The sequence below is a fragment of the Haemaphysalis longicornis genome, unplaced genomic scaffold (assembly GCF_048455015.1).
Source record: "Haemaphysalis longicornis isolate Haplotype H1 unplaced genomic scaffold, Haemaphysalis longicornis Haplotype H1 scaffold_2, whole genome shotgun sequence".
Lineage (NCBI taxonomy): Eukaryota > Metazoa > Arthropoda > Arachnida > Ixodida > Ixodidae > Haemaphysalis > Haemaphysalis longicornis.
The window spans coordinates 240,153,903-240,170,377 of NW_027526295.1; the positions used below are offsets into that span (position 1 = coordinate 240,153,903).

The 16,475-nt window shown below is 50.2% G+C and overlaps 1 protein-coding gene across 2 annotated transcripts in view; it reads left to right on the top strand.

Moving 5' to 3' along the window:
• The first annotated feature begins 4,374 nt into the window (after window positions 1-4,374).
• Window positions 4,375-16,475, top strand: part of LOC144170250 (cytochrome P450 3A7-like) — a 34,976-nt gene continuing 22,875 nt past the window's right edge. The window contains exons 1-2 of one of the 2 annotated variants that reach the window (XM_077699921.1): window positions 4,375-4,576; window positions 12,375-12,474. In XM_077699921.1, coding sequence (XP_077556047.1) covers window positions 4,488-4,576; window positions 12,375-12,474 — 189 coding nt within the window. In that variant the 5' untranslated portion in view covers window positions 4,375-4,487. The remainder of the gene's footprint in view (window positions 4,577-12,374; window positions 12,475-16,475) is intronic. The other variant, XM_077699920.1, reaches the window with a different exon arrangement.

The following is a 16,475-nucleotide window of genomic DNA, read 5'->3' on the forward strand; positions in this document are numbered from 1 at the left end:
AACTCGCGTGCATACCGTTCATACATCGAGGACAAGTCGCGAAAAGTAAACATCAGCCTTGCAGAGTACAGGCTACGGCAGTGATCGTTAATCAAATCCGGGCATGACTATAAAAACATCGTAGGGGAAATAGGCACTGATTAAGCCAAACTGCAAACCATAACAATACTTTTAAGCATGTGCGGCGAAGCAATCTGATCACCGTTCTCGCGTCATTCATTTATCAGGCAATACGAGCCGTTCGCGCGGTGAGATCATAAGTGAGCGACGCGTTTCCGTCGCTGTTACAAGGTGTTTGCTTGCACACACATGTCCCGTCACAAGTATTTCATAATGAATTTACAGCGTACTTCTCTCGGCATCAGTTGCATAGTCCTTGGCGTTAGCTGGCTGCGTATGTAAGAGCTGTGGGTCGCGATGGTCGCAACTACCTAAACGCGGCGGTGTCGCCGGGAATAAGCGAGTCGCTGATTGCTTGCCCGAATTATTTGGTTTACAGACAACTTTTTTGGTAATTTGCATCAAATCCACAAGGAGCGGGTGAGACGGTGGCCACAACAAAAAAGCACGCTTCCGCATACGCACGGGAAATGTGTTGTAGCAGACGACAACACGATTCGGCGTCCTACACGTGAGGTCACTCGTAGGTGGCGCCATGGTATGTCCTCGAGGCCAATAGTTTTGGATACCGCTACGGGAGAAACATTGCCGGCGCCACCCCATTCGTTGCGAAGCCGGTCCTGTGCGGAGCGCGAAGAGTCGGAGCTAGGCGTCAGCTTCTCATGTAAGCATTCGAGCAAAACGAACAGTCAGCTGCTAATAACCGACAACAGCGAAAATGGAAGACCAAAACAAATTCTAGGCCTTCAGGGCTGTCGGCTTTGGCAGAAGGCATCCCGATTCCCGGTAATCATATGTAAGGTAAAACAGTTTTTGCAACCTTGTCGAACGCTCGAACGCGTTTTGTCACATCACTTTACGCTGTCAAGGCATGAAAGTTTGCCGAAATGCACTATAGACTGCAAAAACTGTAGGTTGAGTTCCAAATAACCCAATGCGTATATACGCGCGTGCTGATTCTATACCAGGCATCTAACCAGTATGGAGGTTTATTGAGCAAAACGAGTCACGTCTTCGTTAAATTTATAGTAACATTTTGTTAAGGCCTGGAGGGATATTTCGGAACATTTTGCACAGCCATGTCTTCCCGATATTCGGATATGCGTTATAGGAAAACTGCACTCAAGAGGAGGAGGCGGAGCAAGGGGAGGAGGGGAAAACTCTGTTTAACAATTAAATCGATCTGGTTAGTGGGCCGGGTCCTCAGTCCAAGACAAGAGAGTAAAAGTAATTTTCTTCAAATCATAGAACGCCATCCCGAGTAGAATAGGATTTGTTCTTCGCGCCTGGAAGGGTTGAAAAGTAATAAAGAGCTACTTGGATAACTTCTTCGGTTTCGAGTCTGGTAATATACGTAGGTATACTATTTATTACGTTAGTTAGCGAGTATATCATGCCTTCATCACTGTAATCATGTCATCATTGTTCGAGTTGAGAGTCAGTTCGTTATGATAACGATATAATTACGATAGAAATTCGGAGCACAAAAGCCGCCTTCGAGTACTGTGGACCACGTTGTTTAGGGCGCGATCGCGGTGGCGTAGCACAAACCTTCTCATTCTATTTGCATGTGAATAAACAAAGCACGCTGCGGATATGCACCTTCTTGCACGCAGCCGTAATGAAAGCCAATTTGTGAAGAAGGGAATGTATGCCATACAAAATGAAGGAAATATCCACACGACCTTTGCGAGGCTCCCAAACATCCCGAAACCTCCTAATAAGAAGTTGGTGACGGCGCAGAAAAATTAATGCGTTGGAAGAAAAAAAAAAGCAAGAAACATTAATCCGATACAAGACAACAACGAAAGAAACAGAAGAAAGCCGCTTTATTTCCTGCTGTGCGATGAGCGTGTAGAGGCCGCTGCTTGGTACGTAGTATTAGACTGTTGAGTCTTCATAGGAGCATCTCAAAAATACTGCAGGGAAGCCTAAGCATTTTGAATACTTATCGAGAAGCTCTGATCGCTGATCCTCGCGTATAAGCAAGAAAGGACGAGTTACACACAATCTTCTGACCGATACTCAGAAGAAAGTTGTTCTCTGTCTCTTCGTGTGTTGCAAACTTGTGGGGGATACAGCTTCAAATTATTCAGATGAGTCAGAAGCTGGCAAAATAACTGAAGTCGCTAGAAATACGCTTTTTAGCGCACTACAGCAATGAAGCGGGTGATTTCTAGCCCAGGCACTGTTGCCCCTCACAAGCGGAGTGTAGCAGACGACAACGGCGCGAATCCCTAAGCCGACGTCAGAGCCAGGGGGCGCCACTCAAAGATCTCACCGCCAATAGTGGTGCAAGGCTGGGGAAACAGCGGAGCTGGGGATCGACCTAGCATCTTCCCCCCTCGGATCCGCGGTCAGTGTGGGGGACCGACCGAAACGGTCTTGTAAAATCCGGCTAAACTTGGCGCCACCGCTCAACACTTTGCCTCGCCTAGCAAGAACATCGCAAAACCTAAGATAACTTAGCACAGCCTAGCAAAACCTAGCAGAACTTACCAAACCGGAAGAAACTAGGTCGACCCCCAGCTCCGCTGTTTCTCCTGCCTTGCACCACTCGTGCAAGCTGCATCAATTTTTCGGGGGCTACTCAAAGGCAAAAAAATTTGTTCTCTCTGTCTGTTCACCGATTCAGCCGTTCGGCCAATACTGAAAGAATTCTTGAAAAGAATTCTATGTTCTGGTAGTTTTGGTGCCACAGGTAGCACAAGTGGGTTCAACGCCAGTTAACTGCTCCTTACAGGTCGAAGGCATTTGAGTCATGGTGCGGATATTAAAAAAAAAAAGAGAATCCTTTTCAGGGTGAGTCGTTGAAGCGGAGCTTGCTGCGGCCCCTAAGTGTAGGATGCACTTATGTACATTTACGTATTGATCAGGGTGAAACTGCTAACATACCAGTTAAAATGACATTGCGAAATGAACGACAAATGTGCTTTCAATTACTATTTCATAATACTTTATTTACGAGCATAATGACTGAAACGCAGTTCCAACGAGTGCGTGAAACAGAACGATTGTTTTTAATTTGCGATTTATTATTGTTCTGAATGAAACTAAAAGTGACTGCAGTTTTAGCTTAGCAGAAAAACACGCGCATTTTCTATCTTAGGTCGGCTTTGTGGTGTGGTTAAAACGGTTTAGGGGCGGCGGCTTCATGTTAATTGTATCAAAACTGCGTCTGATCGTTGCCCATGACACTTGCTGAGATTAAACTTCCCACGGCCGTCTACTCGTCTGAGCAGTCCGATGTCATATGATTGGTTTCGGCATAGTTCGCATAAAACGTGACATAAAGCCGTTTTCAGACGGGTAATTCCGGATCGTTTACGACGGCATGGTGAACTGAATAACCATTGAATGAAACTCGGTCTAACGATTGAATTGTTTTAGCTGCCAATTGCTGTGTGATCATTCCCAAGACATTTAAATTAGACCGAGGCCTACATATATTGATTAATTGGTTGAGTGATCGATTGATAGATCGATCTTGTATTTATTAGGGTGGTGATGTGTGTCATTTCCCGAAAAAGAGCTAATGTATGTTTATTGATCGATCTTTTTTGTATCAGGTGATGATGTGTGTCATTTCATCAAAGAAGCTAATGTATTCATGTGGCACGATGAACTTTATGTTAGCGCTGCTATTGGTGCAGGCTCAGGTCGAATTTCGTCTGTAACAGGTGCTAGCTTTGCCACGCAATATCCCGCACTGTACTTTTGTTCAACCTGCAATCCCAATATTAGTCACCTTTGCAGTCTTGTAGTTCACTTTCTCTGCATTGTTTTTAAGCGCTAGTGTGCCGGGAAGGTGAATACTTCCTTCATACGGATTTTTATGAATTCAGTAATTTCCGAACAAAATTTGCCGACTCGTTTCAGCGCCCTTTCTGCAGACCACACACGCCCCATCATTTTGGGTATGCTTCCGCGCAAAGTTCCTCGTTCTCAAGCAACCTGTACAGCTCTAAACAAGCAGGACACTACCCGTAGAGTTATCGTAGCAATTTTCCTTTCTTCTGTCAAATTTCTCTGCCCTGTACATCTCTAAATTTTCAATTCCCCCTCCCCCCTCATTTTATTCGTTTCTGTCTTCTTGCCCGTTTTTCGATTTGGGAGAAAGTTGGCTTTGCCGCATAGCCTCTTCTGCGGTTATACCACGGCACGAGGAAAAGCCGAGCAGTGAGCCCCGTGCAGCTCCTCTGTGAAAGTAAGAGTCAAAACAACTTCACTGTCAAGGCCGTGCGACGGGGCGGGTTCGCGGCGGTGCAGCCGGTTTCGACAGAGCGCGCCGTTTTGCAACACAGCAGAAGCATTCTGAAAAGGTCGTCCGCATCACGTCGGGCAGAGGCGCCGGACCACCGCACGCGATGGACGCTATCCTGGACGCAGGCTGCTGCGCCTGGGTCGTGTTACTGCTCACATGCGGATTCTACGCCTTCGGTCGTTGGGTGGTCAGGTGAGCCCCTAAACATAACGGCGATCTAGCTCGGCGTCGCCGAAATGAGCCTTTTCGCGCAGGCAGTCTAGCAGCCGTTGGTTTGAATTAAAAAAAAAAAAAAAAAAAGAGGCGACTCTTTACGTCGCTGCTTTTCAAGACGAATGCTTTAAGTACCACTTGGTGAGAAAACCGGCGTTATGATTGTTGCTGTTATTTTGTCGTCCGATACAGAAAATGGCCTCCGCTATAAAGAGTAAATAAAAAAAAAAACATTTCAGTTCGTATGGTCATTGAACCCCGGTCTCCATAGGACGAGCAGATAGCTATAATACCACTCTACTCAGCGCGTTTGCCAGCAGTGGAACAAGAGTCAGCTTAGTGCGTACCGCTTGACAAAAAATAGTGTGAGGCGAATAAAAGGGGTCAGATGAATGTTACGGCACTTTGGTAGCCAAAACAGATTGTGGAGAAGCTGCGCCGTGAAGTGTCGCCTGTCTGCCTGCCGCCGTAATTCGCTGGAACTGAGAGGAAGAGACGAAAGCGCACAAGGACGCACTAACGATGTAGCAGTGAAGAAGTCTTTGCTAAGTGTCGTCAGAACAAGCCACGATGTTTTCGCGTTTAAGGCACGTAAGCAGGCTTAAGTTTTTTTTTTCTGAATTTTTTTTCTGGTTTAGTAGTTAGTAAGCCTGCAGCAGTTACACTCCAATACCCTAGTACGGGGACGTTGTTAGTCCGTCATCGATTACATCCTTCTGAGTTCGGAATGAAAAGGTGCATGTGAAATGGGAGCGCATTGTGGTTGTTCAGTGTTGGCTTGCTTGAAACGACTGCCTTCTCTAGTACCATGTCATGAATTGTCATTATGATTACCACCAAACATCGTAATATTTTCCCTCGCTGGAAACTTTGTCTGCTACTATCATTGCAACATACGGGTATTTGCTGCGGATCCCTCATTAGAGGCAAGCCTAATTTATTGTGATATTAGGGTGGATATATGAATAGCCAACATTGTGCCCATTAGAGCCAACACTGTGAAATAGTTTGTGCCCCTACGTTGGTGTCGTATGGCCACTGGAATAATTGTGTTGCCCGAGATGCTACTTGAACAGCGAAGTCAGGCGCTGGTAGTGCTCGATGACTTCTGGAACATGGGATTCAAGAAAAAAAAGTCCGGGAAGGTATCTCACAGCATCCATTCCAGTGTAAGCTGCATGTCACCATGCGGATGGTTATCAGAGCTTAGAACACATCACATGAAATGAAAAATTCCCCGCATTTCCCCGAGGGGAATAATGTGAAAGTGCGAATGCACGAGTTGAATTTGCGCGGTTCGGTAATGTTCGCGAAAGAGAGATCACACACACACACACAACTACAAAGAAAGAAAGATGCATTTATTCACCGACACCTATTTGTGTTGTCGTTGTACTTGATTGCTAGAGCGGATCTCAGCTTTGAAATTTCGTGTCAGTACTCCTTTAAGCAGGTGCATTAGCCCTTCTCACGCCCGATTCTTGGCCAATCCCCCACGTGGGTATGTGCCATGTCAGCGGCCAGGCTGCGCGCGCCCATCTCCACGTGCGCGGACATCGCCGGTGGACGCAGGTTCAGGGTCGCTTAAGAAGTGCATTGCACTTAAAACGCCTATCTGTTTGAGTGGACGTATTGTGGGTGGATGGTTATGACCGATAATGTTCGCGTTTCTCATACGAGAGCCTTAATAGAGAGAGAGAGAGAACGATCTTTAATGAAGCCCGGCGATGTTAGCCGGGCTAAAATGCCTAACTTTCTACGCCAGTGGATGACGTGATGAAGATAATGGTGATGATGTTCAAGAACTTGATGCACACAGAAACGCTGAGCTACTTACAGGGACTGGTCTAGACCTGTGTGTTGCAGGTACTCTACCGGAGCTTTTGTAGTACGTAAACACGCTTAGGACATTCCCACGGTCCTAAAACATCCTTGAGCAGAATGTCCACGCAAAGCGGTAGTCCCAAAGACACTGCGAGGGACATCGAGCGCATTCACAGAGCAGGTACTGAAGGGTTTCTCGCGTATCACAGTGTGGGCAGAGTTGCGAAGTCGCTTGTTTCGTCCTGAAGAGGAAGTTGCGCGTGTATGCGACATTCAACCGCATGCGTTATAGAATTGCCTCTACCCGCTTGGAGAGTGCTGGTGGCATTTTGAATATGCAGTTTGGATCGATGGAAGCTAGCAGCGCGTAATGACGTGATACGTCATCCCAGGTAGCACACTGCATGTTCCATGCCACGCTAGAGGCAAGGACCGGTGCATTTTCCCTGAACAATGGTATGGATATTGCCGATGCTCGGTGGTTATGCGCAACGGATGCAGCAATGTCAGTTTTCACATGGCCAGTTATTCCACAATGGGCTGGAATCCACTGAATTCTGCTATTTGATGGTGCGCTTGTAGAGCTTGGAGATGTAGAGGGTGTATTTCAGACACAAGCTGGTCTTGTGAAAAACCCTTGAGTCTGTGAAGACAGCCCACTCTCGTGCAGGCTGCTTGATGATATGAGCGAACGCACCCTCAGAGGTGCAAGTTCGGTAGCCGTAGTTGACGTTTTGTGACTGAGCATGGTACTGATGGTCGTGCGTTATGACGGTATCGACACCCCGATAGTGGATGATGTTGGTGACACCAACCCATCAGTGTACACGTGAGTGTGGCCTTTGTATATTTGCGAAATGTAGTACAGAGCGAATAACTTTAGTGCGGGAGCCGGAACATGCTCCTTCCTCGTGATGCCGGGCGCAGTAGTTGTGACTGGTATGGACAGGAACATTCTGGGCGGGTGCTCAGGAGGAGCAGGCTCGTGATAGATCTTCGGCAGAAATTCACGCACTTCTTTGGCCCAGCTTGTCGCTAAAGGATGGCCCCGCTTTATTGCCACAATCCGCAGATGCGCACGAAGCAATTCCTGCGTGCTTAAAGCGTGTGGTAAGAGCTGCCTGCATTCTGTCAGCGTTCCGATGGTAGAGGCTGTCTTTCGAACGCCAATGCCGACCCGAAGGATTTGGGCTTGCATGCTCTTTAGCACTCTGACAGTTGCTTTTGATTCCACAGTTTCACACTGAGACTCTCGAGGCACGCCCAGGCAGGCGCGCACGGCCTTGCGGTGGTCGACCTCCAGCTGCCGCCAGCTTGGCTTGCGCAAGGTGACCAGCCGCAGCGCGTACACGAGCAACCCCACGGCCGAAGCATTGTGCAGCCGCTGGGATGTTCGCTGCGAGCAGCCGCGTCCCTGGGGGGCCATTTTCCGCGCGGCCTTGGTGTCCATCTGTGCCCTGGCTTGGAGCTAACTGGCTACCTGTCGGAAGTTCAGACCCAGGTAGCGTACCCTCCACTGGAGCTCCTCGCCATCGATGGTCAGACGCCGGGTCCATCCACGGGCGACGGTGTCCGGATGCACCAGCATGGCGTCGGTCTTTCTCACCGACAGCAGCAGGTCGACGCCCGTGAGCTTGGCCCGGAGGGTGTCCATGGCCGCCTGCAGCTGCCGCACGATGGTTCTTCCTTCACCCTTGGGCCACAGAAACCACAGGGCGATGTCGTCGACGTACATAGAAATGTACACCCGGTGGCCCCCTCCTCTCGGCAGGCACCCTGGCAGGGCTGCCATCTGCAGGTTGAAGTGGAAAGGTCTTACGACGGAGCCCCGCGGGGTGCCCACGTCCACCGGCCGGGGAGCCGACATGGAGTTCCCCACCTGCACTTGTGCCGTGCTGCTCGTCAGGAACGCCTCGACGAACCCCGCAGCTTGCCCGCAATTCCAGCCTCCTCCATGGCTGCAGTGATAGCGTGGCGCTGCAGCTTGTCCAAGGAGCCCTTCATGTCCAGCAGCACCAGTGCCGCCACCTGCTTGGAGGCCCTGGCGTGTTAGAGGGCCGCCACACCGTCGGCAATGGAGTCAGTGGCTGCTTGGTGCCCCTGGAAGCCCGCCAGCTGCTCGGGGAAGGCCTCTTCCTACGCTGCAATGGCCTCCATCCGCCGCAGCGCCACCAGTTCAAGCAGCTTGCAGCCGCAAGATGTGAGGGCCACCGGTCGGTACGCTGTGACTGCCACGCGGCCCTTGCCTGGCTTTGGGATGGACCGCAAGATGGCGAGCAGCCACTCATTCGGAAGCCGGCCCGTGTCCCACCCATATTCGGTAGTAGGCAACAAGGAGCCGGCTGAACCCAACCTTATCCAGATTTCGCATCATTTGGTAGGTGAGACTGTTCGCCCCTGGCGCCGACTTGTGCTTGCAGCAGCGGAGGGCACTGCAGAGCTCACCATCCCTGATGGGGGCGTTGTTGATGTGAGGGATGCCCTTCCCCCGTCCCAGCAACAGTAACAGCAGGCCGTGGTTCTGCCTGGTGTGGTGGCAGGAAGTGTGCCGCGATGAGCTCTGGCAAAGCTGGCCTGCTGGCTCCGCAAAGCTGGCCTGCTTGCGGATGGCCATGGCAACCAGCGGATTGCGGTTTCTCTGGGGCGTCAAGATGGAGTGGAAGATGCCCCGGATGCGGCGGCAGCGTGGGTCGGCGTCAGAGCAGACGCACAGCTCGGCCCAGCGCTGCCGGTCAGGCCATTGGCGTGTCGGCGGCAGGCCGCGTCGACAGGCCGGTACGCCGTCTAGTCCGCTTGCTCCCCCGAGCGCTGGGCCTTCCTCCCCGCCTGTTTGCGCATCTCCCGCAGCTGCAGCAGCTGCGGCAGGTCCGGCGTGGTAGCCCAGTCGGCTACAGTGTAGCTCTGTGTGGCTCGCCTGGCGCAGCAAACCTGACCCCGGATACCGCTTGGCTCCCTCCCGCAGCTCCTGCTCGGCAAGGCAGCGCCAGAACCAATCTTATTGGGTGACATGATGAAGTGCGGCTCGCTTGGCTGTCCTGTCGGGTGGTGCGATGTGTAGCGGGCAGTGGTCGTAGCCCCACGTGCTGAGCTTCCTCCTCCAGGTGGCCTCAACCCCGGCTGACACCAGGCTGAGATCAATGGCGGTGGCGGTGCAGGTGCCACGCCGGAAAGTGCTCTCGCCGGTGTTCAGCGCGGACAGGTTGAGGCGCAGCATGGCGTCCCAAAGATGCTCTCCGCGATCGTCAGTTCGGCCATCTCACCACGCAGTGTGGTGTGCGTTGAAGTCGCCTCTCAAGACTTAGTGGGCTGCGCGCAGGGACACCAGCCGATCCGGGAGGCGTATGTCCAGGGCTGACCGAGGCGCACGTACATACTGCACACTGTAATGTCTGCACCCCCCGCACTGAGCCGCAACGTCACTGCCGCGCACTCCTGCACCCCTGTCTTCACCACACTGGTATCCAGCTCTCCAGCTCTGCGTGCTGCACGCCGTTCCGCATAAACAGGGAAGCAGGCGAGGTTGCTGGGGCGGGGGGGGGGGGGGGGGGGGGGGGGGGGAGTGGTGGCACGGGTCGCCACACACCACCACCGAACACTGGGCACTGTCACACGCCGTGGGCGTGTAATAGCCGGTGCAGCCCGGCGGGTGAATCTCCCCCGAGCCGTCCCTTCCCACTGGCACATAGCTTTCCTTTAGAGCCACGACATGGGGCTCGTGCTACAGCAGAAACGCACTCAGTTCCGCACGACGTGGTCGTAGCGAGTGGACGTTCCACTGCAGCACTTTTGGCACCACGGGTTCCACACGGGCGCGAGAACTCGGTAGATTAGGCATATACAGCTTCGCTGTATAATTCTATTCCAGCGCACTCCTAAACGTCCATCCTAGTGCGCAACGGTCGCGGCTCTATTGCGGAGATGACTGCATAACTAGTACCGTTGCTATAGTTACCAGGATAATACGCGCTGGTGGAGGGAAGAAGAATGAGCGACATTGTTATTGTAAGAGGCAGTCATCGTGTCCAACTGTTGTGCGGGATGGGGGCTTGGCTCGCATTCCGGAAGACTGTGCCAGACCACAATTTACCCAGTTTTCTTTTCTCTATTCTCAATTTCTTTACTTTCATTCTCTTCGCACCATCGGTCATTTGAGGAGCCGTACGCGGATACAGACACCGGACGCCCGCTTTTGCGCTCAATAGGTCATTAAGTGATTTCGTCATTATGTAGTCATTATGAGTTCGTTGTATACGCCTAGAGCTTCGCGATCGCTGCGACGCCTGCCGCCACTTCTCCGAGGCGTCTACGGGAGCAGCGCTGCGCGGCTGATAGGGGCTAATGCAGTGTTTTTGGTTCTTTTTCGCTTCTTTTTGTCTATCGGCGCCCTCAACAACGTGTTATGGTGATGTCTCAGACATCACCATAAGACATTACCATACATCACCAGTCAGTTTGAAAGCAAACAGTCGTTTAGGGCACTTGAAAAAAAAAAAAAAAAACCGCTGTGTCTTGGTAGAGTGCTCGAACGCCAACAAGAGCTATCCGGGGGCGCGGTTCTGGGCGCTTTATGGCCGCTCTTACGGGCGTCGGCGACAGCAGCAGCATATCACCACTGCCACCTCCGAACACGTCAACACAAATGAATTATTTTGTCGCTCCGGTTAGACCTGATACTGGCACAGTGAGAGGTGTGTTTCGTATTGCAGCGCGGACAACAAATGCGGCTTTGTTTCGAATATGCACGTCGGAGAAAAATATATTTCGAGGATGTGATCCCCCAATTCCTGCTTGTGCCATTTATATGAATTTAAGCCACACGAAAATGTTAAGTATATTCCAAACTGTGCGTCGTTAAATTAACATGTGTCCACTCACGCCTTATAGCAGAACCGAGGAAAGTGGATCAAACCACGGAAAAATAAATGGTCTGCAAGAAACAAAGTAGCTGGTACGGGAATGAAAAAACCCAGTGCAGCTTCAGAAATGCTGAATACGTTCATCTGGTAGGGCTCACCAGACCAACTAGATGCGAAATGCATTCTATTTCCCAAGACATGAGGGGGGGGGGGGGGAGACTTAGCCACGCCTGTCGCAACTAATGAATACGTAACATACCTTTGAATACGTAGCAGCGCTCACTTCACGACAAGACGACCCAGCATTAAATTTTCGTCGTCTGCTGATTCACGACTATAATTTTGGATTATACATCGTACTTCCGTGAAATTTATGCCACATTGGCTTGTCCGGGGTAGTGATCAATATCTGAGGTACGATACTGGCAAGTGTAACTGGCGCGCTGTCAGGTTAGAGTGCTCCTCTAAATTCTGTAAGAACACATACACAAAACGGATTTACATCGTAGTGTATAGCCATCTGACCATCTGCTGAAACGCTGAAAAACGCGCTGTTAGTGAATTTCAGAGCAGTGGAATTAGAATCAGCTCCATGCAACATGCCGGTTTCGCTACGCTGGTCTGTGACACACACCTGACGCTTATACAGACCGAATGTACCACACTACGACCGCGTCAGGAACATTCACACTCGAGTAAACACATTACATTTGCAAACAAGGTGACTGCTTCACATAAATATGTATTTCCAACGCATACAAACGGTAAATCTCAGTCGTGCATGTGCCGCAAAAGTAACGGCGACAATGGGGAGCTGGCAAGAGACTCCCGCGGCTGTTTTTGAAACGGGCCGCTAGGGGGATTTGAGTGGCGCCCGTACTAAGGTCCTTAAAATTAGGGGCCTTCGCCCCTACAGGCAGCGGTCAAGGCGTATACAGTGAGGCAGCCGTCCTGGCGTTTTTTTTTTCGGGGGGGGGGGGGGGGGGGGGGACTGTGCTGTTTAGTGTCTGTCATGTGGGCGCGTGCGTTGCCTCTTAGAAGTAGCGGACACAGAGATAAAAATAACTGTGCAACTCAATTCGGTCTTCATGATGCAGGGAGCGCCGCAAATGCTTCGACACTTTCAAAGACACTGGGATACCTGGACCACCGATTCAAAGCCTCATCAAGGGCAACGCAGACGCTTTCTGGAAGCCGGTGGGTGTAGAGAATGCTCGTCATGTTTGGCCCTTCCTCCTGACTGCGCGGAAGATCCTCAGAACAGAAGAGAGGAATACAAAGATTTAGAGCTGGGCAGGAAACTACAGAAATGTCGCGGCCAAAATAGTTTTGCTACAAAAGTGCGTGGGCCGCAGCTTGTATACATTGGAGCTGAAAAAATAAGAAAAGTAGAAAATAAGAAAATAAGAAAATACGAAAAGAAAATGAGAAAAACAAGAAGTAAGAAAACCGCAAAAACATTACAGCCATGTTCCCTTCAGCTCGACAAGATTATGGGGATAATAGATCAAAGCGAGAGACAGGCAGCGGTAGGTGATGTTGAGGTCATTGAAAACACTGGAAAAAAGGATCCTCATAAAAAATGAGAGATCATCTATGCTCCTTAAGAGTCCGGGCTAATTTCTTTAGCTAAATGAAGGCGCGAATGATGGCGATGCAATTACCCAAAATTCACGTCATAAATCAGAGCATGAACGAAGACACTTTGATTTCTATTGCAAAATACTGCTCGCGGGGCCTAGCGTATTGCGGCTGTAGACTTTCGTCTGAGGTAGTTAGAAGGATAACATTACTACGAGGGAGTGGTGGACCTTACGACCACTGCTTATCATTCAACTACGGTCAGTGTTTGACGTTATTGTGCACTGTATATTTAATATCTTCCTCCAGCATGCCGAGCCGTGATAAAGGTACCTAAAAATCCTTCGAAATACTAACAGTGTTTTGTCTTTGAGCAAAGCTACTTCTGTTGCAATGCGCTGTGATGGTGCTTCAACTCGGCGCCCCTGTGAGCTCGAAGCAAAAGCGTCATCGTTGCTTTAATCCTATAGCAGGTTGATTGTTGATTGTAGGGTTTAACGCGCCGACGCAACGCAGGTGATGAGGCGCGCCGTAGTGGAAGGCTTCGGATTAATTTTGACCACCTAGGGATCTTTAACGTGCGCCGAAATCTCGTACACACGAACGTGTTTGCTTTTCGCCTCCATCAGAAAAGCGGCCGCCGCGGCCGGGAATCAAATCCGCGTCCTTTTGCTCAGCAGCACAACGCCTTAGCCACTGAGCCACCGCGGCGGGAAATCCTATAGTAGGGTTTGCATTTTGTGTCAGCGTTTACTGCCGGGAACTTTTCCTGGAGAGCTCAATTTTTTTTCTGTTAAAGCGTGCACCTTGTTTCGCTGAAATGGAAGATTGGGCGAGTTGGTACATCAATTATAAAAATAAACAGCACAGAACAACGAAACACAAGAAGGGGAATACGAGAAAACGAAGCACTGTCTCGAAAAAAAAAATCAATTGAACGCAGTGCCTTTTTATGTCGCGTATCTTGCCGAAAGGGAAAAAAGAGAGACCTGCAGCTACGGATGTTACGAACAATGTGTAAAACAGCACGCCAAAGGGTTTCCGGTCAAGGACAAAACATAGGAACCACGCTTTGCAAATCTGTTGCTGCCGTATGACTCAGCGCACTCCAAGCGCAAGAGGGCACAGGTGAGAGCTTGCGTTAGCAAACGCTTTGCGCAAGACGTGCGCTTTCACTGCATTGCTTCAAGTATCAAAAAGCAAACACAGCACTTGGCTTTGGCAGGGTATTCCTTGCCCGTGCTGTCATACGTGCCGGAGTGTATGCTCCGAGGTGAAAACGATGCCGAAAAAGCTAGGGAACAGGCACCCTTCAAAGAAAATATGCATCGGCTGCCTCTTAGTCTGAAAAAGATTGCGCAGCGCTGCGATGTCACGCTGGTCTCTTCAGCCCCAGATAGACTTTCTAGGCTATGCAGAGCAGTGAACGCCCAACGAAACAAAACATCGCCACCCGTTTGTGCAGTGCGCACATGGAGTGGTGTACTCCACACCGCTGTCATAGGGCAAACACTGCGTTAGGCAGACGGCCTCAGGGAGAACCAGCAAAAATTGTCGAAGTCAGTGTGCAGCCACCTAGCTATACAGTGCCGTGATTGCAGCTGCACACCATTTTTTGGGAAGTGTTCGTTTGTTGGTGGGCATGGCGAACAAATGGTTTGTGAAATCGCAGAAGCAGTGAGAATCCATAGACTTGGCGACGATGGTGCAAGCAGGACCCTACTTCCCCTTTCAAAAAAAAGGAGTGCATTCCTTGGAGCTTAACTCGCCTGACTAGTTTTTTGGCTGCCCGTGTTACTTTCTCGTGACTTTTTTTTGCACTTACATTGTAGAAGGCTCTTATCTTTAGTGCGAAAGAGTGCTTACGTGAGTCATGGTCCCCTGTGCAGCAATCTGCTTTGTCCTTGACAGGCAACCCTGTTGTACCGTTGTACATATTGTTTGTAATCGCCCGTAGCTGCTGTTCTGTTTACGGCTACATGCGTGACGTACAAAGGCACTGCGTTCAGCTAGGAAAATTTAGTTGTGAGTCAGCGCTGTTTCTGTTCGTACTCTCCTTCTTGTGTGTTTTTGTCCTGCGCTGCTTATTTTTAACTTGTTTTGCTGTTGTGTGCTCATTCGTCCAACTCAACTACACCACTACAACGTTGGTGCTGTTGCCCAAAGGACAAAACATGGCTGAAACTTCCTTCAAGCTTTTACCGGACGTCGCCCTCAACGTGTTCCAAGTTCGCGTCCTTCATTCGCATCAAACAGCCGGCCCAGTGCTGTTCCATATGAAACTGCGTTAGTACTTCCAAAAAAAAAAAAAGCGCCGGTGTTTATTTATTCCCACTTAAACTTCGTGGAGACCGCGGTATTTGTTTCCACAGGCAACCTCACGTATGTAGAAGTCACCGAAACGGTTGCTCTTGGTAGAGACTGGATTGTGATGCAAATAAAAAACAAACGAAGAATCCCCCTCTGGGGAATGATTACCTAGGCAAATGCGATCAAGAGCGTATTGAAAGAGGAGGGTATATAATGGATGACGTTATCCCCACTTGACCGCTGGAGGTAGTCACCGTACCTCCCGGGCTCAAGTGGTAGCGGTCAAGTGTGGGTATCAAGAAATGCTACCCCACGAGAGTTATTGCGCGTGCGCACGTATCCCACGGTGAGATCCCGATGCACGGTTGTCTTGCGGTGGTCATTCTCTGTGATTCTAGCCATGGGTAGAGCCGGCGATTCTAGCTGTACGACAGATTTGAGTTGCCCAACTTCATCTACCATCCCTCACCTCTGCCTCTATTACCCCCTCCTTTCAACTTTATCTAGGTGCGTTGTTTCTATCAAACCTCCGCACCATCCACCCTCCTTGCCACCCTGCCCTGCCCCAATACTTATACTCCCTCCCAGCACGCCTGCGCACCCTCCAACCTCTACCCATTTTAGGGGCGGAGCACCTGAGGGACTTAGGCTGACGGCGCCCCATGTCGTCGTCGTCTCATGTCGTCGTATTCTCATGTAGTCACGACACTAAAACACCGGGCCACTCGTTTTCCAACGCTTCGCGCTAGCTAGACATAACGGGTACTAAAAGAACCCACCGGGACACACGTTTTCCAACGCCTCGCGCTACTTCTTAGCATACTTCTTAGCTTGCTGCAGCGTGTGACACGAAGACAACTTACGGCCAGTCTGTCTATCATTTAATTGCTTAAATCCGGTTGAACGCAAAAGAGGGCGCCACTGCCGAAGCAAGCGCGCGAACGGCGCTTCTTCAGCGCCCAATCAGCGCTCGCCGTGTGGCAAGAAAGAGGCTTACAATCTTCGAATACACTTATGCACTGCATGCTTCGCTCCTCCCCAGGTTTCACGTTAGTGGAGATGGTCCGTGATTTTATTTTCTCCGGCAGGCACTGCTCGAATATCACTATTAATTTTTTCCCTCTGCTTATTCCGTATTTCAGCAAATTATGGTTTTTTTTTCACATTTAATTTGTTCATGGTGTTAACAGGGACTTCCTTGTGAAATTTGGCATCCATCCGAGCATTCTTTTACCTGTTATTTACTCTTCTGGGCTGTCGGACATCTTGTGAGCCATCCGGCGGCCATTTTATTGGCGATCTCTGGG